This window comes from Eubalaena glacialis, chromosome 15, assembly GCF_028564815.1.
Source record: "Eubalaena glacialis isolate mEubGla1 chromosome 15, mEubGla1.1.hap2.+ XY, whole genome shotgun sequence".
Lineage (NCBI taxonomy): Eukaryota > Metazoa > Chordata > Mammalia > Artiodactyla > Balaenidae > Eubalaena > Eubalaena glacialis.
In genome coordinates, this window is record NC_083730.1 from 21,997,865 (window position 1) to 22,024,933 (window position 27,069).

Genomic DNA, 27,069 nt, shown 5'->3' on the forward strand with positions numbered 1-27,069 from the left:
GGGAGAGATCATCAGGGATGAGACCACACTGGGCCTTAAAGGCAGTAGGAGGATTTTGATTTTTAAGACTCGTCAAGGTACTGATAGACTTAATCATTTTGTACTCTGTCCACTATACAAATTGTGAATTGAAGGGGGCAAATGTAGGTGTTGGGAGACCAGTTGGGAGAGTATTCTATAGCACAGAAGAGAGCGGTTAACAGCTTGATTTAGAATGATAGTGATGGACATGAAGAGAAAAGGAGGGATTCAAGAGCTACAGGGAAGGTAAAAACAACAGCATTTGATGGATTGGCGGTTGGGCAGTGAGAGGAGAGAAGCATCAAGAATGACTCCTATATTTCTGACTTGCATAGCCAGTTGTTTCTCATGTTGTTCACTGAGACAGCAAACACTGCATTAAAGCAAGACTGGGCAGGTGTGTGGGTGCGTTGTGTGGGCAGGTGAATATCACAATGTTGGTACCCACACTGGGGTTGAGGTTCTTCACTATATACAGAGATATCCAGCTGGGTATTTATCCCCAGATGGATAGTCATAACCTATTATTTTTCTTCATCTTTACTTCTCTCTTAATTTCGTGGGCTCTGGGCTAGACAATTTCACACTCTAGTTCTAAGAATGGCCTCATCACAGACTTTTTTTCTTCTTTATTTATCTCTCCTGCAATTTTTTTCTTTCTTTTTCCATATATAGTCAGCCGCTTTTTAGGAACATCAGCTAGTCTCCAGATTTTGTGATCATCTGTTTGTTCTATTCCCACCTAACTGAGCTCCTCTAAACCCACACTTTGCTCTTTTTTAAGGCACTCAAAATAATGACCCCAATTAACAGATCAGACTCTGCTAAGGCACTTTTTTCTGAGCAACGTATATACATGTTGAGGAATTTTGCTCCATTCCGCTCCCGATACTTGAAAAAAAGAGCTCAAGAAAAAATATCTTTCCTTACAGTGGCAACAATAAAAATCCCAATAACAATGAACCTGGGTACACATGTGACCTTGACAATCTGAAATTAATATTCACTTTGCGATTCCACTGACATTTATCACTGAGAAGCACCTTTAATGCCCTTACACATACACGCGTGCGAAGGGAAGATTGATCATTGCACAGGGCAGAAAACCTAGTTGTCCTCTATCTCTAAGAAGCATCTAAAAGGCTCCCCGTCTGCTGCCTGAACCACCCTGAGGATTAAGTTTATTTTATTTTATTTTCAGTATTCAAAAGATAAGAAGTTTATTAACCACATGGAAGATTTGGGCTTGTTCAGAGATAGCAGCAGGAAGACAAAGAGTCTTCAGCAGTAAATCATCTCACAGAAGTTGGACAATGACTTTACATAAAACTGAACACAGGGACACGGATGTACTATTCTGTATCCAAAGATTCCTTTTATTTCCCCAACCCCACCTCCTTGGCTTTAATTTTCATTGGTGCCATGAAGTTTCAGACCAATAGGAAAGAAATGTCTTTGACTCAAACATTCAAAGGCCATTGACTATAATGTTCAGTAAATCTGGAGTAAAATAAGGAAAATGATGGTTAAACATGATGTTATTTAGATAACATTCAGAAATATTTAAGAAGATTGATTTGTTTAACCACTGTATTTCAATAACTCCAAAACTCGTTTTAATATCAGATTGGCAATCTTTTTGACTTCCTTGTGGCTGGGTATAAGACATAGGGAATATAACAAAGTCATCACTGCCCAGTATAATGTGAGGCATGAATACTCATATGTAATTTGAATTTTCTAGTCACCACATTAAAAAGGTAAAAATGAAATAAGTGAAATTAATTAAAAAATATATATATATATATAAACAAATATATATAAAATACGGTCACTTCAAATCATAATCAATATGAAATGTGTTAATGTGATAGTTTACATTGCTTATACTAAGTCTTTAATACCCAGTGTGGATTTTACTCTTTCAGGACTCCTCAATTCGGGCAAGCCACATTTCAAGTGCTCCACAGCCACTTGTGGCTAGTGGTTACCATACCAAACACTACAGAAGTAAGAAATGCCACTAGAATAATTCAAGAACTCTAGAAAATTTAGTATTTCCAAAGAGAGTGGCAAAATTACTGTAAGAACATTAAATTATCAAAAGGACAGAGAACAAATCATACTCCAAGTGATAAAATTAATCAAGCTGTTGGCATAATCTAAGATGTGAGTGATATGTTCAATCTATTATTACACTGTTATTTGTGGTTTAAAATTATATTAAATGATGAAACATAACACCAGAAGGGGCATCAAGTCATTTCTGGGGATCCTAAGCATTTGGTTAGATTGAACTACAAGTCAGTCCCTCTGAAGAATGGAAATGATAATAATAATTTTTTATTTCACTGCAAGGTAGTAGGAGAAGACTTTGAATCAAGTCTTCAGCAGACAGCAGACTGAAGGTTAAGCTCAAGTAAGTGATTTACAACAGGGGGGAGAAATGATGTCCCTAGCATGTTCTTCAGCATGGGGGTTAGCATAACTCACTCAGACTGGCATAAGCTCAATAATGTTGGGATTTTTTAAATATTATACTGTTATGGCAATGTTTTCTTAAATAATAAGAATTTTAACTCATTACAGAATTGTTAAAATGCAGTTAGCTTTCAGGTAACTGTTTTTCCATTTCCCTGAAATTATCACGGCTAATCTTTGTGTGTGCACAGATGCACACACACACACAGACATACATTGACACTGTGGTAGGAATGTTATGCCATGTTCTAATCACAACTCTGACAGTGTTAGTTTTGTCGCATTTAATTTCGTCACAGCTAATGGAGGAGTTAGGTTGGGCCAAAATTCTTTTTCACAGGATGTTTCACAGGTACAGGGGATTGCTATGGGCTGAAGTTGAAAGATTTCAAGGTGATCACACGCAATTACTGCTTTGGGTCGTAGCTGTTAAAACCAAAGTCAAGGTGCTGCCATCAATGTTCGCGAGTAAAAGATCATGGAGTTTTTATCAACTGAAGGTCTAACAGTGGAAATCTGAGGGTGTGGCCAGTCACAGCTCTTGCTGGCAGCTTCTGCAAACTCTGTTACTCTGTTACTCAGCTGATTTCTTTCACTTGCTAGTTCCCTTCAGGCCACCTAAGCAGTTTGCAGTCCTTAATATTCAGAAAGTACTGTGTCCTACAGCCTACAAGGCAGGGCTAGAATTCTGGAGAGAGGAAGAAGGTAGGAGCATATCAAACATGATTTTAAGGAACTAAGGGTATTTTTAATATTTCCCTGCTTGAGAGACAATAACTGAAATTATTTTTTAAATGAAAAAGGTAGCTTCTTAGTTAATTTTTTTTAAATGTGTATATTGTTGAGGATTTTTGCGTCTATGTTCATCAGTGATATGGGCCTGTAATTTTCTTTTTTATGATATCTTTGTCTGGTTTTGGTATCAGGGTGATGCTGGCCTTGTAGAATGAGCTTGGGAGTGTTCCTTCCTCTGCAATTTTTTGGAATAGTTTGAGAAGGATAGATGTTAACTCTTCTCTTAAAAAAAGGTACAAATGAACTTATTTACAAAACAGAAGCAGAGTCAATGTAGAAAACAAACTTATGGTTACCAGGGAGTAAGGTGGGGGGGATAAATTGGGAGATCGGGATTGACATATACCCACTACTGTATATAAAATAGGTAACCAATAAGGACCTACTGTATATAGCACAGGGAAATCTACTCAGTACTCTGTAATGGTTTATATGGGAAACGAATCTTAAAAAAGAGTGAATAAATGTATATGTATAACTGATTCACTTTGCCATACACCTGAAACTAACACAACATGTGAATCAACTATACTCCAATAAAAATGAAAAAAAATATGTCTGTATATGTATGTATATATGTATATGTATGTGTGTGTGTGTATGTATGTATATAATACTTTTCTCAGTCCTCACCCACATTACTTGGAATCTTACTAACAATGTAGATGATTTTTAGGGAAGTATATGTATTGGGTTGAATAGTTCCCCCATCCACCGCCCCCTGCCTAATTCACGTGTACCCAGAAAGGCCTTTGCAGATATAATTATCTAAATTAAGGTGAAGTCATACTGGATTAGGGTGGGCTCTAAATCCAATATGACTGGCGTCCTTATAAAAAAAAGAAGACACAAAGGGACATGGCCACAGAGGGGAGAAGGTCATGTGAAGATGGAAGCAGAGACTGGGTGATGCACCTATAAACCAAAAAATGCCAAAGGATTGCCAAAACCACCAGAAGCCGGGAAGCAACAAGAAAAGATTTTTCTCTAAAGCCTTCAGAGGGAGCATGGGTCTGCTGACACTTTGATTTCAGATTTCTAGTCTCCGGAACTGTCAGAGAATACATTTTTGTTGTTTTAAACCAGGCAACATGTGGCACTTTGTCACAGCAGCCCCAGGAAACTAACACAGGCAGGGTAATCCCTATTTTAGGAGAGAAAATTGAAAATCAGAAAAGGTAAGTGACCTGCTCAAGAACATAACAGCAATATACAGAGAATGTCTCAGTCTAGAACCCAGGTATTTTGCTTATTGGTTTAGTGTTACATCATTTTCAAAATGAGGAAACAGACTTTTTGCAAGCAGAGTTATCTAACATAAACAACCCTGGATGAGCAATCTAGACATAGATATAAGCCTGGTGATACCCGCTGTGTACTGACCCATCCTATGACTGGCCTTAAGCTCCCTGATCCCCAAATTTATTCTTTGTAAAACTCAGTGATTGAAATCAGCTATCGCAAATGGACTTTATGAACTTAACTTTATGCTTCAGATCACTGGGTGAATGTTTTGGATTCTGGGTAGCCTGAGTTAACGGGGTGTATAAGATTTCCCAAGACAGGGAAAAGGGAAAAGAAAAGGGATATTACAAACCAAAAGGCAAACTCCTTCCAAATTCTGTAGTCTTTACTTGGACCTATAAACCAGGCTTCCACTGATAAAATCCTGATGCAATCTCAGAGAATAAGGTGACTCAACATCTGGGTCATTTCTGCATAGACATCCTATTAGAATTCAATCTCCTGTTTAATGAACACAGGCAAAGGACATATCAGAAAACAAGCTGGTTCTGGGCTAACATTTATTTTGGCACTAACTAGTCCCCTTTGGATTGGTTTCTTGGAAAATCTTGGCAGCAAGAAGACTGGGCTGTGGATCTGAGGCATCCTTTTAGTCATTTCTCTCTTTCTGGGATCAGCCAATCAAATTACACTTCACTGGCCTACCAGGATGCTTTCTAAGAAGGATGCTTCTCTGTGATTGACAAATATTTGAGTGTCTTCTGAGCATGGCACTGTGCATATCCCTGTAACACATGTATCAGGGACATGTAGGGCACAGATATTTTATAGTTGACAACATGGAGAATTTGCCCCTGTTATTCCAACAACTGTTCAGTTTTGCCACTATAAGAAGCTAAATACTGCTTGACCTTGGCCATTGGCTAGCAGTATGTGGCGTTTTCTTTTATTTTTCTATTCAAAATATTGAGCACCTTCTTTGAACTTACAGTCTAATTAAATAAATAAAACCTGAATCCATTTAACAGTCAAACCTAACATATTTTTTTAAAAATGTCTTGATTTGTCCCTCATGTCTCTCCCCTCCCCACACACCCTCCAAGCTGGCTCTTTACCAAGTTTCAGAACCCAAAATGGTCCCACAATTCACCTAGTTTCTGAGGCTTAACATCAAAGAGTAAATTTGACTCCTGTCTTTTCTCCTATCCCACACCCAGCAGCAAGTCTCATCTTCTCCAAAGGCATCCTGAATCCTACAAGTCCTTAATACCTCCATAGTTTCCCCCAAAACAGGACCTACCAACATCTCTTGACTGTACTACACATTAGCCTCTTCTCTAGCTCCCACTTCTAAAATGAAAATTACATTATGTCACCCCGTCCTGTGCAGATGCCTCTGCACTGAGAACTAATCCACCTTCCTTACTGTGGTTTCAAGGTTGCTCATGTCTGGGCCCTGCTACCTGTGGACTCCTCTCTTCACTCTCCCTCTTCTTTGTTCTGCTGCCACGCAGTGGTCCTCTTCCTCTTCCTCTCCAGGGTCTTGGCACTTGCTATTGGCTGTGCCTAAAATGTGCCTGCCCAAGATCTTTGCTGGCATCCCTCCAAATTCATTCACAGGTCCCCTTAAATGCCTCTTCTTCAGAAAGGCTCTCCTGACTTTCCTTTCTAGAATCACCTCTATCCCTTTCATTCTCTATCTCCTTAAACTAGTTTATTCTTCTGCATGCTTTATTTTTATTTGTTTATTGTCCTTTTCTATTACTAGAATAGAAACCTCATAAAGATAAACATTTGTCTGTCTTTTTTTTTTTTACTGCTGAACTCCCAGTGCTAAGAAATATAGGGTAGCCCACCAGGGTCACATAATAACTGTGTGTTGAAAGAAAAAAAATGAATGAATGAAAGACGTGAACAAATTTGGAGTGGGAAAAATGAGCTTATGCAGAATAACAGATGGATCCATGGGGTGAATTAGCCAGAGTGGGCTTTCTGCTTTTAAAATCTTAAATAAAATCTTAAAATAGAAATAGAAGAGACTTATGAAATAGCCTAAAGAAGAAAGAGAGCATTTCAAACACATGTCGGCAGCCCATAGATAGAAATGAACAAATTATGTGCATTGTTAAGGAACGTGACTTCATGAGAATAATTAGAATACAGCAATGATGGAATGCAGGATTATAATAGCATTTATTGAGGACTGACAAAGTGCCAGAGAGCAGGCTAAGTATTTTATTCTAAACAGCTCATTTAATTCTCAGAGTAATCATTTGAGGATGTACTATTTTGTCCCATTTTACAGATTTTTATTTTAAGTTTTATAGCATTCCTGCAAGATCTCCCTATTTTACATATGAGGAAGCTGTGGTTTAGCAAAACTAGCTTACCCTAGTTAGCTAGTAAGTAAAAAAGACAGAATTCTAATCCAATCTGACTTCTGAATGCTTGTTCTCAACTACCTTTCTCTCTCCTCCATTCTAAAGATCTGGAACACTAATTACAGATTAAAATAAGGTGGTAATGAACAGGTTATCTGCATTAATCATGGGCTCAGAGTTCCATTATTTGACTTCCAGTTAATAAAAAGCCATGATCATTTCCTCTTGGACACTGGTGGCACCATCTTGATTCCAATTTTAACATCCAACATTGAAAGCAGTAATTGTGTGGCCTCACCTTAAAAATCTTTCAATTTCAACCCATGGAAATCCCCTGTACCTGTCAAATATCCTGTGGTCAGAAATTCTGGCCCAGTTTAAACTTAATATTGGATGTGATATGGGGCTTCCCAAGGTGGGAAGATTGGGCTGAGACCCAAAAGAGTTTTCACAGAACAGGGAATAGTTGAAGGTATTATTCCCCTTAGCTGTTTTCCTACAAAGTAGAAATAATATCTTTATTAAAACAATATAACAATGCAGGAACACTGGAATCAGAGAATAAGATTTAAAGTCAAATTATTATCCTTTTGTGTAGCACATAAGATACATCAGAGTAGGCAGAATATAACCTGCAGTTAAAAGAATCCGTAAAATAGTGATTTAAAAATGAGTTTCACTAAAAGTAGAACTACCAAACGATCCAGCAATCCCACTACTGGGCATATACCCTGAGAAAACCATAATTCAAAAAGAGTCATGTACCACAATGTTCATTGCAGCTCTATTTACAATAGCCAGGACATGGAAGCAACCTAAGTGTCCGTCGACAGATGAATGGCTAAAGAAGATGTGGCACATATATACAATGGAATATTACTCAGCCATAAAAAGAAACGAAATTGAGTTATTTGTAGTGAGGTGGATGGACCTAGAGTCTGTCATACAGAGTGAAGTAAGTCACAAAGAGAAAAACAAATACCGTATGCTAACACATATATATGGAATCTAAAAAAGAAAAAACAAGGTTCTGAAAAACCTAGGGGCAGGACAGGAATAAAGATGCAGACGTAGAGAATGCACTTGAGGACACGGGGAGGGGGAAGGGTAAGCTGGGACAAAGTGAAAGAGTGACGTGGACATATATACACTACCAAATGTAAAATAGATAGCTAGTGGGAAGCAGCCGCATAGCACAGGGAGATCAGCTCAGTGCTTTGTGACCACCTAGAGGGGTGGGATACGGAGGGTGGGAGGGAGACGCAAGAGGGAGGAGATATGGGGATATATGTATATGTACAGCTGATTCACTTTGTTATAAAGCAGAAACTAACACACCATTGTAAAGCAATTATACTCCAATAAAGATGTTTAAAAAAAAAATGAGTTTCACTCTGTTTGGGTTGGGTATCACATGAGGATAGTCAACTATAAATTTCTTCATGTGCTACTTTCTAAAAAGTACTATCATGTTTCATACTAAAACACAAAATGTATATGTGTGTACATAGATGTATGTATATATGTATTAAATTATATAGTATTTATATGCTAATACCTTATAATCCTAACTTTAGGTTAAAAAAAAGAGGAAATAAATTTGATCCCACAGTATGATTTAGAACAATTTATCTTACTATATTTTCTTCAAAAATTTCATCCCTAAATTTTTGGATACTATTCTGCCCATCTTATTTTACCTTCTATCTCTCCAGCACCTTATAAAAGGCTTGACACATAGTAGGTGCTCAATAATTGCTTATGGACCATACAGATAAAAGGGCTGTCAAGATGAGAGAATATATAAATACATATGAGTAAAAATGCTATATTCTCTGTGTGTCTTTACTCTTCTTCACTTCATGAACACCAGCTTTCCACAGAATCGAATATAACTGAAGGAGTCCCATAAAAGAGCTCAGCTCAGCTGTTTTATCTTTGAAGTAGAGTTTTATTTGGCTGCTGCAGCATGATGACAATATCCCTGATGATGCTCAAGCTCTATTTTGCTCTAATTCAGTTTACGAAGCAACCTACTTTCATTTTCAGTAGGCTACATAACCAAACAAGGCAATTAAACCCAAAACAAATCTACCTTTTTGGAACCTCATTATCCCAGGCTAGATACCCATACTTTCCAGGAACTTCTCATTATTATGACACTCTCATGTCATCTTTCTTCACACTCCCTAATAGCAGTGAGAAATCTGTAGCTTTTTTCTCTATACTTTCTCACCAAGCAGATAGCTTCTCTAGATGTTTGGTGATACCAGTGGAAGAAGCTTGAATTATGCTTTGTGCTCAGAGAGAGTAACAAGGAGCCAGTAGAGGCTTTTTAGGGGAATTGAATTATGCTGTACCACTGATTAACCCAAACAACAAGTCATCTTTGTCCTTCATCCTTAATTGTGCACTGAAAGATATATATATATTATATATATATAATATATATATATTATATATATATAATATATATATAATATATATAATATGTATATATATTTTTTTATCTGAGAAAATATTTAGGGAGCTTTGAGAAACTAATCAGAAAATATGTTCAGATCTAGATTCTCTGGTCTTTTAAAAATTAATCTTTTATATTAATTCAACACATAATGAACTTTTTCAACTTTCAAAGGGGACTAATCTATTAAATACGTTTTTAATGAGTTCTGCTTAAAATAGTTTACACGAGACTAATAGTTCCTTGGGAGTCAGGACATTGTCTGACTTGCTTTTGTATCCTCATGTACTAGCAGAGCATCTAGATCAGGGGTGCCCAATAGAACTTTCTGCAATAATGGTAATGTTCTCTGTGCTGTCCTATACAGTAGCCAGTAGTCATATATGAACTCTTGAAATGTGGCTAATGAGGAGCTGAATTTTTAGTTTTCAATTTTATTTAAATTTTAAGTGCTACCTTGACAGATGTGGTTAGTGTGCCTGCATTTTAGATTTTATTTTACATCAATACATTGAAATGTAAATAGGCACATGTAGCTAATGGTGATTGTACTGGACCATGAAGTCTAGGACATAACACAAAAGAATCATTTTGAATGACTGACTGAATGAATGAATAAGTACAGAATGACTCACCTTTTGTTTTCAATTTTTCTAACGTGATTAAACAACTCACCCTCACAAGCCTACCTCTAATTCTTCCACTAATATACATCATTGTAGAAGATATAATACCTCGCTAATTGACCATTAAATCCAAATGGATTCCTTAAGCCTTCTGTTGCCAGGGATGCCATACCATAAGCCTTTAATGTCTCTCATCTTATACTTGTAATACCTGAAAACATGTTTTGCAATGAGAGAATTTTTAAATTATACCAGCATTTGTGTGTTACCTAAAAAGATGAAACATCAGTGCTTATATTTCTTTCTTTCTACTATTAGTCTATAGCCACGTACACGACCACAAAACTGGACCAGCTGATTGGCTCACAGTAAACTTCTCCTCCACAGTCATCCCAAATATTCACTCAAATTACCATGCAGTGCAGTCAATAATTGGAAACCAGTTTAAGTGATAAGAGAAATTAGCTAGACAGAACTGTAATTTACTTGGTTTGCTTAATTTATAGAATCATGATGAATAAATACTGCTGATATGTATCATCTCTGCCACAAATTAAGTACAAATCAGATTCTACCAGCAAATGTTAACCAGCTAGCTATTCACAAAATGGCAATGCTGTGACACATTTTATGGGATAATAGAGTGTTTTCTGCTCATAAAGCTTCAAAATTTAGTTAGGGATGCAAAGATGTACAAGAGGCAAATTAGACAACAAACCGGTCTACAATAGCGTGCTAAGTAATAGGGAGGGGATGATTAGGGGGAAAGTAATAATATACGTAAATGGCTGACTGCATAGTAATCAAGCCTTATCACCTTAGTGATTACTGAGTGTCCCACTTTGGTTGTCAGTGCAGGGCAGTTGGAATTATGTTTCCATTTGATCCCATTAGGGGCAGGGAACTTCTCTCTATCCAGTGCCTACTAGATGCCAGGTAAGACTCAGGGGCTTCCCATATGTATCACATTTCGTCTTTACAACCTGGGAATGAAACTGAGGAGGACCCTGTGGGGCTCCTGGGCATGGAAGCCTTTTTGGCCCCCGTTTCTTGTAGGCAAGACTCCTGCCTCGATGACCTTCCCTGAGTTCCAAAGGGCAGATGCAAACAGTTGGTAATCAAGGGAGGCCCAGCCAAGAAACCACCTGAGGCAAAATTAAAGGGACCAGAGAAGCTCATCAGGATTAGGATTCTGACCACCTGAGACCCTGCACACACCCTAATCCTGTCAGCAAACCTACCCTTGAACTATTGCTATAAAACTCCTCATCAAATCCTCCTAGGTTGGGATACCTAGTGTTTTGAGGCAGGAGCCTGCTGTGTCCCCCTTTGCCTGGAAAAATGATAAAGCTATCCTTTTCTACTTCACCCAAAACTCTTATCTCCGAGATTCAATTCAGCACCGGTGCACAGAGAGGCTGAGCTTTTGGCATCAGGAGGAGGAGGAGTAAATCATTCATATCTCCAATTTATAATCAAGGACAATGAGCTTTCAAGGATTAAGGAACTTGTCCTAGGATATGGATAGTAATGTTTGGAGACATAATGTTCAGAGACTTTCCAGTACCCCCCCATAACAACCATAGAAGTAGAGCTTTATTAGAATTAAAAAAAAAAAAAATCCAGGGACAGATGAAAAAGGCAAATATGTCTATTTCCTCTGTATAATATATTCTTTTTTTAAACAGTTAATTATCTTTTTAAAAAATTTATTTTATTTTTGGCTGTGTTGGGTCTTCGTTGCTGCATGTGGGCTTTCTCTAGTTGCAGCAAGCGGGGGCTACTCTTTGTTGAGGTGTGCAGGCTTCTCATCGTGGTGGCTTCTCTTTGCTGTGGAGCACAGGCTCTAGGCACACAGGCTTCAGTAGTTGTGGCACGTGGGCTCAGTAGTTGTGGCTCACGGGCTCTAGAGCACAGGCTCAGTAGTTGTGGCACACGGGCTTAGTTCCTCTGCGGCATGTGGGATCTTCCCAGACCAGGGCTCGAACCCGTGTCCCCTGCATTGGCAAGCAGATTCTTAACCACTGTGCCACCAGGGAAGCCCCGTAAGTATTTTTGTTTTTTTTTATTTTTTGGCTGCACCGTACAGCATGTGGGCTCTTAGTTCCCTGACCAGGGATCGAACCCGTGCCCCCAGCAGTGGAAGCGCAGAGTCTTAACCACTGGACCACCAGGGAAGTCCTATTTCCTCTGTATAATATATTCTAAAGTCGATTTGGGGGTTGCTTTCACTCATCTTTTCAGTGTAAAGAATATAATGGACTAAGAATATTACTTACAACACTTAACTATAAAAGGGTTTTGTGGATAATTGGGTTGTGGTCTAGCAAATAGGCTCCCCATTCTAACTCAAGCCTCCAGCCAGTATGTGGTCCATTTTAACATCCTTCACGATTAAACTGCCTTAACAGCATCTTAAAGGACCCCAAATAATAATTCAAAAATTCTCCACATGTGGTATGAAAAGATTAGACAAGTCTTAAGCACACGGGGACTTAAATCTGGCTGATAATACAGCAAAGAAATTATGCACCATAAAGGCAGGGGGAAGAGCAAGGGTTTAGCCAAAGGAAGATATAATCAGGAGACACAGACCTTCCAATAAATCAAGCCTTTGTATTCTGGGTGATTATTTCATAAACTGGGTCTTGGGCTGCTGATCTCTTTAAATGATTACTGCAGTACGCATGCACTTTTTAGAAACAGTTGCTGGCTGATTTATATTTCAGACATGTTTTCCATCAGTGTTTATTCCTTGAGAATATGGTTTTCATAACAGAGTTGCTATTTTCAAATAATATGGAAAACTTGAAATTCAATTTGTATAAAAGCTATGTCATTTTAGTGTACAATTACTACATCACATTTGGAAAAACAGTGATAAAACGAGCAAGCAAATGCTAACCAGACGAGACCCATTTTCAAAAGATAAGATCATTTTGTCAGTGAGAGAACAATGAAAACGTCCCCCCACCTTTGCCTCTAAATTCTGAAATTCTAACCAAGTAATAAAATCAGCCTCTGAACTTCCTCTAAAAACACAAAAGGATGAGCTTATAAGAAGTCCAGAGAGAAGGAAGAGAAAGAGTAAGGAAAAGGGGAGGGAGGGGAGGGGAGGGGAGGGGACGGGGGGGGGGGGGGGTGGGGGGGGGTGGGAGGGGCGTGGGGAGAGGAGGAAATGAAGCACAGGATCTCTAAGATGTTCCATCTTACTCAGGAATTGGTGTATTATTGAGCAGGTTTGGAGAAGATGAAGTGTTCCTTACCCTAGAAATATTTTGAAATTGCTAAAATGGCATTTTGTGTTAACAACAGAAGATAAAATACACATGCCGTACCTATTAGTCCTGATACATAATTTATTTATCCTAATGTCTGTAATAAAGACAGCAAGTGAGCTACACAATACTCTTAATCTAAATGAATTGAAGGAGTTTGCTGTTTTGCACATGTAAAAGATATTCTAAAGTACTGTTTATCTAGGCTGAACTGTTCCTATCTACCTATCTACTCAGTAAGATATTAATTATCCAAGGACAATTATCCGATTCTTAATGAAACACAATCAGGTCACCCTGCAAGTAAACAATGGCCTGCAAAGGAAATAATCCTTACTCCATACAGTGGTAAGAAGAGAGGTGATTTAATAAAACAAAGGTGTTATTAAAGGCCAAAATATAGTTAGCATTTTAAGACCACTATCACTGCCCTTAATGAAAAAAATTCAAGATACTTTCAATGTTTCGAAACCAGAATGATTTTCTACTTTCATTTTCTGGCGAAAGATAACTTATATGACACAACAATACCAACAAGTAACCTTTTATTCAGTTAGGTGTTTAGTTTTTATTTTATGCCTTATCATCATTTATGCTAATTTTTAAGCAAAGTAAATGCTTACAGAAACCAGCACCCAGTGAGTTGGTCTACATATATTCTCAGACTGCTTTCTGAATGAGGAAGAATGGAAGATATATACAAAGGACCGAAGCAGCTGTCTTTGTAATAAAGCACTTATTTGAGGAGGCAAGCACAATATGATTCAGGCATAAAAAATTACCTAGACAATATGTGAGACCGAGCAGGACCCTATGGGGCTCCTGGGCATGGAAGCATTTTCATGTTCCCCATTTCTTGAAGGGAAGAGACTCCAGCCTCCATGACCTTCCCTGAGATCCAAAGGGCAGATTTGAACAGTTGCTAATCTGGGAAGGGAAGGGATGCAGAGTCAAGGGAGGAACAGCCGAGGAACAATAGTGCAGCCTTGGGGCAGGGTCCTGGTTCTGCCTCAAGGGACACACATAACAATGTCTTTAAGCCCTTTATAGAATTAAAACCCAGCAAAATGAAGATGTTAGCATTCTTTAGGCCAGAGGAAACCATCTGAGGCCAGACTAAAAGGACCAGAAAGTTCATCAAGAAGATTACCTGAAACAAGATTAAAGAGCCTAAACCCTGCATACACCCTAATCTTATCAGCAACCCCACCCTTGAACCACTGCCATAAAACTCCTCAGCAAATCCTCCCTGGTTGGTACACATAGTTTTCAAGGGCAGGAGCCTGCTGTGTTCCCCTTTGCCTGGCAAAGCAATAAAGCTATTCTTTTCTACTTTGCCCAAAACTCTGTCTCCGAGATTCGATCTGGCACCGGTACACAGAGGCTGCGCTTTTGGCATCCTATGCCTCGGCCGTCACAAGTAATGGGCTCATAAACAAATCTGTGATTCAGATTTTTAATATTTCATTTAACAAATTCTTACAAGTTTCCTTACTTGTTTTGTTGCTGTTACATATTTAAAATATTTGCTTCCTCAGGAAGCTTCTGAGAGCCCTAAGTGCTGTTACTTCGTTACACAGATGTGCTTTCTTAACCTGTCTCAGACAGTGTAGAACAGTATTAGGAACACAGCGGGTGTTCATTAAACACACTTGTAAGTTGAATTATGTTATTGTTTTTACTTTATAAAAGTTAAGGCCATATGTGTAATACAAATAATCGCAGACTTCTTTTTTTGACTAATTATACTAAAAATGTTGTATCATGAGTAATGTTTTTAATGAAATGAGGCGTTATTATTAGTCAGTATCCAAATGGAAAAGACTTTTTCTTGTCCCTTGGCTTGGAAAGGTTTTTAAAAATGTGAATTAAAAAAATGCTGGATATTGATTTTCAAACTGGATACTTAAAAATAATGGTATTAATAGAAGAAAAATAACGTTGCTCAGTCCTAGAAGTGAAACTGACTATGTAGAATTTTCATCAGAAATGTAATGTAATCATAGCCAGTCAGCCTTGAAAAGTACACTAAAACAATTCCAGGGATAATAGTTGGATTAGGAAGTGAAGAATTCAGACGATCCATAGAAATTGGATCTTCTGAAAATGAACATGCTTTTAAAGTTTAAGTTCTGCCATGAGAGAATTGAACAAGATTTTTTTACAGAATTTTTTATGGGTTTTTCAACTATCAGTCTGTATACAACATGGCATATACCGTTTTCAAATATATATATTTTGACTTAATTTGTTTTTATTCAAGTTTATTGATTAAAATACCAAATATTCATAAAATGTATTTATTCTATATATATACGATCTGTGAAAAGTCATTGAAGAGGGGCTTCCCTGGTGGCGCAGTGATTGAGAACGTGCCTGCCAATGCAGAGGACACGGGTTTGAGCCCTGGTCTGGGAAGATCCCACATGCCGCGGAGCAACTGGGCCCGTGAGCCACAATTTACTGAGCCTGCGCGTCTGGAGCCTGTGCTCCGCCACAAGAGAGGCCGTGATAGTGAGAGGCCCGCGCACCGCGATGAAGAGTGGCCCCCGCTCGCCGCAACTGGAGAAAGCCCTCGCACAGAAACGAAGACCCAACACAGCCAAAAATAAATAAATAAATAAATTAATTAATTAAAAAAAAACAAAAAAGTCAATGAAGAAATTGATGACTCAAATTACATGTGAACAGAGTCACTGCAAAGTGGAAATCAGCATTATCTCGTGATTTCAATCCAAACAGCAACAAAACATTCTTAAGAAGAGAAACCTGGAAGTCGGACCAGCTTTGTGGGCATACGACTAATGACTAACGAAGCTGCACAAGATCCCACGCTTAGGAGGGTCCTGCGTGGAGCATGGCTTAATGCTCTACTGTAGCTTCTGGGTCCTGCAAATTATTTAGCTGGTCCTGCTTGGGAAGCTGCATTTTCTTTCTTTTTTTTTTTTTAACATCTTTATTGGAGTATAATTGCTTTACAATGGTGTGTTAGTTTCTGCTTTATTACAAAGTCCATCACTTATACATATACATATATCCCCATATGTCTTCCCTCTTGCGTCTCCCTCCCCCCCACCCTCCCTATCCCACCCCTCTAGGTGGTCACAAAACACCGAGCTGATCTCCCTGTGCTATGCGGCTGCTTCCCACTAGCTATCTATTTTACATTTGGTAGTGTATATATGTCCATATATACACTACCACTCTCTCACTTTGTCCCAGCTTACCCTTCCCCCTCCCCGTGTCCTCAAGTCCATTCTCTAGTACATCTGCGTCTTTATTCCCGTCTTGCCCCTAGGTTCTTCAGAACCACTTTTTTTGTTTTGTTTTTAAGATTCCATATATATGTGTTAGCATACGGTATTTGTTTTTCTCTTTCTGACTTACTTCACTCTGTATGACAGACTCTAGGTCCATCCACCTCACTACAAATAACTCAATTTCGTTTCTTTTTATGTGATCTGAAACCTGTACATTACTATGCCCTTAAAGATGCTACGTGAGGTTTTATTTCTGTGAGGCAAATATCTCCAAGATTTGTCCAGCTTAGTCATATCCCCACCCCCAACAAATACTTTACTGCAAATTGTCCTCATCTGGTCTTTGTAGCCTTGGCTGAGTGGAAGAAGGAACGGAGATTCCGCCCAGTGTGCAGAGCATGATACCAGCAGCCAGACTACGTCTCAGTTGCTCTTCTTCAACGTATTGATTTCAAATCCTTAAGAAGTGACCTAGTCCAAAGATTATTTTCTCATATGTACAAATGAAAATCTTTCTGATTTCTACTTCACCTTCTTCCAAAAGTATGTGAGGTAATTTTGAAGTTCAATATAGTTTTAAATAAAATGATTGGGAATACAGATAAAATAGCATCATTCAAAAAAAAAACAAAAACAAAAACAAAAAACAGAAGTAGATGAAACTAGGTGTCTAAATCTCTAAATAATGTAGTTTGTTACAAGTAGTCCTTCATGTCATTTAGCTATTAGATTACAATTTTTTTAAAACTCTAAAAAAAATAAAGCTGGCAGACTACTCATCAGTAATAATCTTTCCAAATAAATTAGAAGTTTAGTAGAAAAATCAAAATTTTATAAGATACAGAAATATTTTTCAAATGTACAGTTTGGGGGCTGTTCCTTTATAAAAGTAGAAATCACTAAATTATAACTTGGTCAAAGAACATTCAGCTGCATTACTTTGTGATCATGGAGCTTAATATAGTGATTTATGTTAAAGGACAATGAGATTGCCCAATAGAGATTATCTCTTTACATTTCTTAACTCTAGATTCACTTTTGTAAGCTTCTTAAGGGCATTCAGTGCATGAGTAAGTTCTTGAATAATCCCTGTATTGAGAAGTCCTATGCCATTTTTCTTCTCCTTTGATGTTACACTTTTTATAGACAAACTTAGAAAAATCTGAAAAAATCAATGCAGGAGGCTGAAACCCAATGTTGATGATGAAGTACTGGCGGGTAGAGTCAGTCATTTACTCGGGAGTGAATATGTAGACTGTGTGGATGGACCAGGCCTTGATAGTTGTTAATTTGTCATTCTGGAGATATGGCCAAAGTGGGAAGGCCATTTTGTTAAAGTTATCTTACCTTTAAAAACCCTCAGGTTAAACATGTTGCTTCAGAAATATTCCTTCCATTCCGTCACCTCAATAAATTACTATGAAAGGATTCAAAGATATCGCCAAGGAAAACAAATACTTTCTAAATTTGCCCTTCCTGTCTCATACTCACACTCAGGCTGAGTGGCCACCTTGATGGGCTGAGAGCTCTCCCCTGGTCCCCACTCGTTGTAGGCCACGACTCGGAAGGTGTACATGGCTTCTGGCTTCAGGTTTCCCACAGTAAACTGAAGGGACCCAGGCTGGGATGTATTCATTGCTCGTTCCCTAGGAAATAAAAGTTGCAGGGAAAGATTATTCCCACATGAATACTTTTAACCACAGCCTTTACTTAATGAGCAAGAGAGGGACTTCCCTGGTGGCACAGTGGTTAAGAATCCTCCTGCCAATGCAGGGGACACAGTTTCGATCCCTGGTCCGGGAAGATCCCACATGCCGCGGAGCAACTAAGCCCGTGCGCCACAACTACTGAGCCTGCGCTCTATAGCCCACGAGCCACAACTACTGAAGCCCACGCATCTAAAGCCGGTGCTCCACAACAAGTGAAACCACCGCAACGAGAAGCCATCGCACCGCAATTAGAAGCCCGTGCACCGCAACGAAGAGTAGTTCCCGCTCTCCGCAACTAGAGAAAGCCCACGCGCAGCAACGAAGTCCCAACGCAGCCAAAAATAGATAAATTAATTAATTTTAAAACAAAGTAATGAGCAAGAGCAGTAAGGTAGACCAGAAGGTTGCTTACTCATTTCCTGTTGACTCCGCATGTAAGGCAAGACCTCGAAGGCTTATTATGGGATGTAAACTGACTGGAAGAGCCTACAAATAAATGTTGCAGGGTTTCTGGGGAGTTCAAGTTTATGCCATTCCCATGAACCTTGCATAGGAAAGTCTTTTCCCTTGACACTTTACAATTTAGTCTCAAAACTCAAAACAAAGAGCTAGTAAAATAAGAAGAAGCGTCTGGAATGTAGGCAGGAAGATGCGTTTTGTAAACATTCAGCTAATGACAGAGATCAGGGTTTTGATTATTCCACAAGTCAGTCTTTGTCAGTACTGTCGACAAATGCATTTATGCATTTTCCTTCATTGTAGGAAAGGAAAAGGCAGATGCCAAGTGTTGATGTGTACAGAGCTTGAGGTCCTGTGGTTATGTTAAGTGCAATTTAGTGAAAGGAAGTAGATGCCCTTCCTCGTGAGGAGAAAGTACAACACGTGTCTACTTGCCTTTTCTTCAAGCCACAACTACATGTGTCCAATTTATTTTCCAGTTAAAAACTTCCTCAGAGGCTCCAAACAAATGAATTAATCTGCTGATCATGGTGAGATTTATAGTACATATTAAGAGAAGACAAATCCTATGGATATGGATGCTGACATATAAGAAACAGGAACTCCTCAAGTATGCTTTAAGGACATACATGATTCTAGACATTTATATCCTCATTGGTCTCGTACAATTGAATGTGAAGAAAGAGTTCCTTCTTATCCACTTAACTGTTTCTTAAGGTTTCTACATCTAGATGATATCTCTTGCATCTCAGTGGAATTATATATTCATTTTAATTTTACCATTCAGTTTTATTTTGTTTGGGGAGATATTTAAAATAAAACCTATTTTGCTGCCAGGGCAAATTAAGCTTCCAAAGAGAAAAGTGAAAACAAAGTTCTACGGGCATGAATGGTGATTGCCAGGCATATATACACTCTTAATTTGACTGATATGACAGAGACTGGCTGGCTCCTCCTCAAACCCATTTCTCCTTCTTCAGGTACTAGACTGTATGTCCTGGCCCCCATGAAGCCAAGATGAGGCCATGTGACTGGGTCTAACCAATGAGTTTGAGTGTACACAATGTGTGCTGATTCCAGGCCTGGCCTCAAAAAACCACATATGTGGCAGGGAGACCTTGGAAGCCATACACAGATGATGGAGAAGTCAAATTTTTGCAAGAATTCTGGAGAAGACCTGGGAGAAGAACTGCCTGTCAATCAGGAACATCCTTTTTCTATAATACTTTACAGAGTCAAACAGATTAGAGCCATTATAAATTTGAGGGCTTGTTATAGCAGTTAGCATTAGTTTATCCATTACCGCTCACAATTAAAATATGCACACTGGGTGGTTATCAGGGGCAAGGTGGAGGGAGGGACGGGATGCTAGTATTTAATGAGTAAAGAGTTCAGTTGGGGAAGATGAAAAAACTCTGGAGGTAGAGGGTAGTGAGAGATGTGCCACAAGGTGAATGCAATTAATGCCATAGAACTCTACACTTAAAAATGGTTAAAACTGTAAATGCTATGTTTTGTATATTTTACCACAATAAACAAACAAACAAAAAACAAAACACCCTGTATGAATCTGGATATAGCGCAAGGTTTAGGTATTCCTAACTTTACTGTGTTAATTTGCTGCAAGGCTGAATTGTGACTTATAGTGGGGGAGGGATCTGGGTGGGATTCAATAGTTACCTATCGTAAATAGGAGTAAGAAACATCAGATAGGGCTCCCATGTACCACACATCACACTGATCTATTCTACCAAACTAAGATTATTCAGGCCAATACATTGCTTTTTAAAAGAAAACCCTCATAATCAGATTGTATGCCTTGTGGATGTAGACAGTTTTGCATCTTATTTTCTTTCAGCAGAATTTTTATATGCATTGCCTCCCTTTTTATATAAATAGGATGGTTTTATTATCATTATTTTATAGATGTAAAAGTGAGATTTAAAGAAACAACTTTTTTTTTTTTAAAGGACTCACAGTTAATGAATACCACCGTTAAGAATGAAATTCGGGACTTTATCCTCTAGATCCAGTATTGGTATCATTCAACAATAGGGGAAAACAACGGGCCTATTTGGATCATGGGTACTTTGCGTAGAAGACATGAGCTCCTAAAGGGAAAGAAGAGACACCTGGGCATTCAGAAACCACTGGGAGAATGAGTGTAATTATCATCTGTTATGGGCCATTTCAGGATGTATTTTCTAAACCTTCAAGCAACATATTTGTCACTGAAGGTCAGATCTGCATACCAAACTCCTTGAGTATCTATAAGGAAGGACAGCTTTCATAACTGACTTTATTCTTATAACTACTGAATAATTTAGATGAAATAGCTGTGTTCTAGGACAAGCTGGCATAACCCCTTGAAAAGGCATTCTTCAAAGGAAAAAGAGGCAAGAACATCCGGGCATGTCCAGGTAAGAATGTCTAAGATCATATAATAGCAACATTACTCACATATAAAAGGGGATGCTGGATTTTATTACAAGGAAGGGAGTTTTAGGTTCTTATAATCTCCAGCAGCCTCCAAAAATATCCCAGATTACTAATGGTCATGAAAAAAAATTATATTCATTGATATGGACAACTGATACTTCCTCAGTGTTAACAGAGTATGAACAAAGCATCTTTAGAAAACACTTGCATGGTAGTGATCTCAGCCCTTCCTCCAACCAGACGCTAGCACTGCCCTAGATTTACCACTAGTTTCTTCAATGTGGGCTCTTAATGGTCTTAAACAACAATTTAATCTAAACATTTCCATTTTATGTGCCAATTTTCAGAAATCTGCTTATCTTATCAAACTGAGGTCACATCAAAATGCTATGTAGACTATGGAGTGGATTCAGGATTTTTAAGCCTGGGGTTGTTGTCTTGATTTTCTCATTAACTTATCTGAGCCTCAGATTTCTCAAGTGCAAATTGGTGCTATAAAAATGTTTACCTCATAGAGTTTCTAGAGAATTCAGTGAGATGCTATATGTGAACCATATAAAGCAGTAGGCATGAGACCTGGTACTCAGGGAGTCTTCCATATGTGGCAGTTATTACTGCTATTATTTCTATTATTATAACAAAACACCACCACAACCTCATAGGAAATAAGGGTTCTTGAGTTCAAGAAGAGGACCTTTCCTCAATCTGAAGAAATTAATGAGGTACAATCATGAAGAAAAACACATATTGATATTTTCTATCAGATTAATATTGTTTACAGAGATAAGTCAAATCAAAAAAGTAGTCATATTCACAGACATTGGGAACAGACTTGTGGTTGTCAACGATGGGGTGTGGGGAAGGAACGGATTGGGAGTTTGAGAGTAGCAGATGCAAACTATTGTATATAGAATAGATAAACAACAAAGTCCTACTGTATAGCACAGGGAACTATATTCAATATTCTGTGATAAACCATAATGGAAAAGAATATAAAAAAGAATGTATATATATATGTACAACAATCACTTTGCTGTACAGCAGAAATTAGCACAACATTGTAAATCAACTATACTTCAATAAAAAAGTATAGTCATAACTAGAGGCATTGAACAAGTTTCAATAATGAAACTGGTAATATTTTTTAAAGGGAAGAGGCTTTGCTGACCACAACGGAGAAGGAATAGGTGTGCTCCGAGTTCCACAGCATAGTCGGACAGCCCCGTGATATCTGATGCCCACACTGGTGTCTGGGCTTTGTTGCTGGGCTGTTGTCTTGGCTTTCTCATTAACTTATCTGAGCCTCAGATTTCTCAGGTGCAAGCTCTGATGCTTTCTTGGGTCCTACTGGGGCAGCATCAAACGTGATACCAATGCATTCTAAGACAATGGCATTTACTGCCATGTCACCCTTCACAGATTTCTTCAAAGATTCGCAGGTGGCTTGTGATCACCCCATTTGTTCTTTAATAGCTGAAAACAAACCATCGCAAATCATTTCCCAACAAGTAAGTAAAATCTAAATTTGGAAGGGCAGTTTGTTACTCTTGTTTCTCTGGTTCCACAATAGGGCAATGCCAGCCATGTAAAGTAAACTCTCCATAATCTCTGTGTTTAGACAGTTAGTGATTAGGATTTTGTCTAGCTCACTCTAGTCCATGATCCTCTGTAAGTGGGCAGATACCACACTAGGTTCTGAAGAACAGAGAACAGTAGACATCAGGACTTTGCCCAGTTACTGTGTTCGGGCGTCGTGACTGTCACCGCACCAACCACTCCTGGGAAAGCAGCAGGGGCCCAGGCTGCTTCTCCATGAAGTTCTCTCCTATAACCCTGATGACATAATTTATCCCTCAAATCCGCAGAGCTTAGCGTCATGGTCTGTGTTGGTAGGTACTGTCAGACAGAGCTTCATTACTCCATTTCTTTTCTCCTTGACTCTGAGTTGGTAGTGTGGGGTTCAGGCAAGTTCAAGATAAAGTTGACTGAAGTAAAGGAAGTAAATCACCTGGGCTTTCTAGAATCCGTTCACTGCAAATTCATTCACTGAACATCCAAATAGAGAATAAATTATAAAGTCTGTCTCCTTTTGCTGGCTGAAAAGATGCAGGCAACTTGCTTTCTTTGATCTTTATTTACATGGAGACCAAGAAGAGTGTGTTAGTAAGAAGCATCTCTTTCTTGTAAATTCTGGTTCTTGGTGCTTTGGGTTACCTGGTTGAGGTTTCTTGGAAAATAACTACTGTGTTCTAAAAGCATACATTAACAATAACAATAACAATACTTCTGCTGCTTTGCTGAGATCAGGCATTTTGTTTAAAGTCTTTTTAGATGCTGAAATATTTTGATTCAGGGAGTCAAACATGGTGGCATGGAATGCACCCTTAAGCAGTATGCATTGAAACCTAACTCTGGTTAGGCTATACTCTCCTGTGCCTGGATCTGGCCCCTGCTCTGGCTCCTACTTACAATGTATTACATTATAATAGCTTTTCCTAGTTTTTTGTCATTGGTCCTCCCACTTCTGTCTTCTGTTGACAGAGATACTCTTCTAACATACATCATCTGTCAACTCCATACCCAAAACATCATGCTGGCTGCCATTCTATCATTAATACAATCTCCACTCCTTGGGACAAGATTCAAAGACTTTCAAGATGTGGCCCAAACCTTTACGCACTCATCTGCAATGGGTCACTCAGCTCCACCACACCCTATCCATCCCTACCTCTGTCATTCTGACTTTCGTTAATTTTGTTTTGCTTTATTTTGATTACCTTGGAGTTACCTTCTCCTGACTCAGTTCCTTCTCAGTTTGGCAAAAGCTCATTCATCCTTCAAATCCGATTCAAATGAAATCTCCTGGCTGGAGCTTTCCTACCATCATGTCCTCTGATTCAAGCAGCATAAAATATTATCTCCTTTGTGCTTTTGTTGCTCTTGATTTACATGTCTACTGCAGCCCATATCACGTTGTGTTGACAGACAGGTCTGTCTCTTTGACTCAACTGTGAACTATTTTAGAAGAGAAGTCATATTCCGTTCATATTTTATTGACACTCAGTCTATATACCCACTGCAGATAAAGAATGCCTATGCTGCTGGTGCTCACATTTTTTAAAAAAATGAATGCATAAATAAATGTAAAAATTTTAATAGACTAATTGGATAACATCTTCACATAGTGTGATCTCAGAAATGCTTAGAGAGCTGGGTTCTGTTCTGTGTTCCATCTCAACTTACTCAGGTGGCCTTCAGATGCCACTCCACATTCCTGGGTCTCATTTTCATGATTTGAAGAGTGAGATCTACTAAAAGAAGTTTTGTTTTGTTTTTTTTAATCTAATATTCTTCATTGGGAATAGAAAATTACTTGTGTGTGTGTGTGCATATTAGCTGAATTCAGCCCTTCTGGATTTACATTTCAGAAGTAAACACAGTTTACAGATTACGATGGTTCTGTTTCTTAGTGGATCATTTGTAACCTGTCTCCAGCATACATATTAAGAAAACACATATCCTCCTAAGGGCTAAGTATAGCGGGGCGTTAACATTTAGTCACAGCTGTGAGCTGAGCAACAAACCCTGTCTTGATGTACCAAATGCCTAATTAGTTGCTTCAAGAAGAAAGAGTTCTATTAATGTTCCTTTGTAAGAAAGGACCTATGGTATTTTTGATGGAAAGATTTTTTAACATCTTTTGATCCACTCCACTTTCATTTTTATTTCCTCAGTGAGAGCAAGAAGGGTGCAATGATGAGAGGATTTCAAAGCGGAAATATGCTAGTCACTGAAATAGGGCCCAAAGTGACAGCGGCAACAACCATCCAAATGCCACACCCTTTCTTACCCCAGAACCATAGACTTTGGAATCAGTGTTATCTTGAAGGGAAGGTAGGTTCAGAGGTGATCCACCCCCAGACAAAGCATGATGGGGGAACAGAGATCATCTTCTCGGTCAGAGGCATTTCCACTAAAGTTTGGTTAAAAATTGTTTTTAGGGGCTTCCCTGGTGGCGCAGTGGTTGAGAATCTGCCTGCCAATGCAGGGGACACGGGTTCGAGCCCTGGTCTGGGAAGATCCCACATGCCGCGGAGCAACTGGGCCCGTGAGCCACAATTACTGAGCCTGTGCGTCTGGAGCCTGTGCTCCGCAACAGGAGAGGCCGCCATAGTGAGAGGCCCGCGCACCGTGATGAAGAGTGGCCCCCGCTTGCCACAACTAGAGAAAGCCCTCGCACAGAAACGAAGACCCAACACAGCCATAAATAAATAAATTAATTAATTTAAAAAAAATTGTTTTTACTTGAACTGTTTAAAACACACACACGCACACACAGTCTGAGGAACAGGCTTTAAAAATTTTTGCCTTAACATAGTCTCTGTTGCCGCACCTAGAAGACATCCAAAAGACTACTGCATCCAATAACTACTGCAACAACAAATAAAAAAGCTACCTTTTCATAGGAAAAGAAAAGTTTTGGATTCAAATTATTTGTTTTGTTTAGTTCCAGCCAATGCTCCCCTAATAAATATGAGTCAGTTCTGGGCCCTCTTCTCATTTTGTTTTATGGGGATGGCCCGTCTTCTCCTTCCCTAGCTGCTGTTATCATCTACATGCTGACAAATTCCTGATATGTTATCTCCAACCCAATCTTCTCCTCTGGGCTCCAGGTTCCTATTTTCAAGGCTCTGCTTGACATTCCAACTTGAATGTTGTAAAGTATGTCAAACACAACGTGTCTGAAACTGAATTTCTGACCTTCATGCTCAAACCTGGATCTTTTCCAGCATCCTAATTTCAGCAAATTGCCCCACCATCTGTCCATCTAAATAAGCTAAAACCTCTGAACTATGCTTGAAAACCCCCTCTGTCTCACCATTAAGGACCAGTCTTTTACCTTGTTCTGTCCATTTTGCTTCCTAAATATTTCTAGATCTGTCACTGCTCCATCTCCACTGATAGACTCTTAGTCTTGCCCACCTACTAAACACGACTAAACTGTTTCCAAGAAGAGTGTTCCCTTCTCGATCGTTTCCCACACAGTTCTGGACACATTGTCAACTCACAAGTGTATAATGGGTTGTTCATTTATATGTGGAAACTGTCGATGACAGGTTTTATATTGCAGTATGCATCAAGGCCATGGGAAAAATTAAACCACTCATTTTGAGGTAAAAAGGACAGGGTTTTACATTTTGCAGAGAAGCAGAGTGAGAGGAGGGCTGACTCTGCCCTGCTTTAAGCCAGAGCCAGAAAGTGGTTGGATTCTGAGTCTTGTTCTCTTTCCATCCATCACAACACGCTCCCTTCATAACAAGCTTCATCTGCTGCCCGGTCCTCAACTCTGAGGAGCAGGGAAAGAATATGTAAACACCGTGTTGAAAATGTAACGCACGATGAATTCTAAAATGAATCCTCCACGTCAATCATGAAAAGCTGGTCTCTAATCCCAAGCAGTGAGCAGGGGTTTCCTGAGGCGGCATAAAGCCGTGTAAAGCATACAGCGCTGCAAGTTGGAAGGCCCTGTCCAGTCTTTGTTCTGCCACAAAATAAGCGTGTGACCTTGAGCAAGTCAGGGGCTATCTTGCAGCCTTCCCTGCTTCATTTGCAAAAAGAAGATACCAGTCCCTTATCTGCCTAACTCACACGGTTATTGTGAGGATTAAACCGAATGATGCCTATGAAAGTGTTTTAATTCTCTCATCTGAACTCCCACAGTACTTTATATGTACGTCTTTTAGGAAATATCTTTTACTTTGTGTGGTATAGTAAAGAGATCACTGGACTACAAACCTGCATTTAAATCCTGCTTCTAATATTTCCTAGTTGTGTAGCTTCTTAGGCAATGCTTTGTAGACATTCTCAACTGAGCCACACAAGCTCATTTGTAAAATAGAGATTATCATAC

The 27,069-nt window shown here is 38.9% G+C and overlaps 1 protein-coding gene across 1 annotated transcript in view; it reads right to left on the reverse strand.

Annotated features, from left to right (window-relative positions):
• Nucleotides 1-27,069, reverse strand: part of DCC (DCC netrin 1 receptor) — a 781,864-nt gene that overhangs the window by 354,518 nt on the left and 400,277 nt on the right. Inside the window, exon 9 of the mRNA XM_061169229.1 lies at nucleotides 18,043-18,197. Coding sequence (XP_061025212.1) covers nucleotides 18,043-18,197 — 155 coding nt within the window. The remainder of the gene's footprint in view (nucleotides 1-18,042; nucleotides 18,198-27,069) is intronic.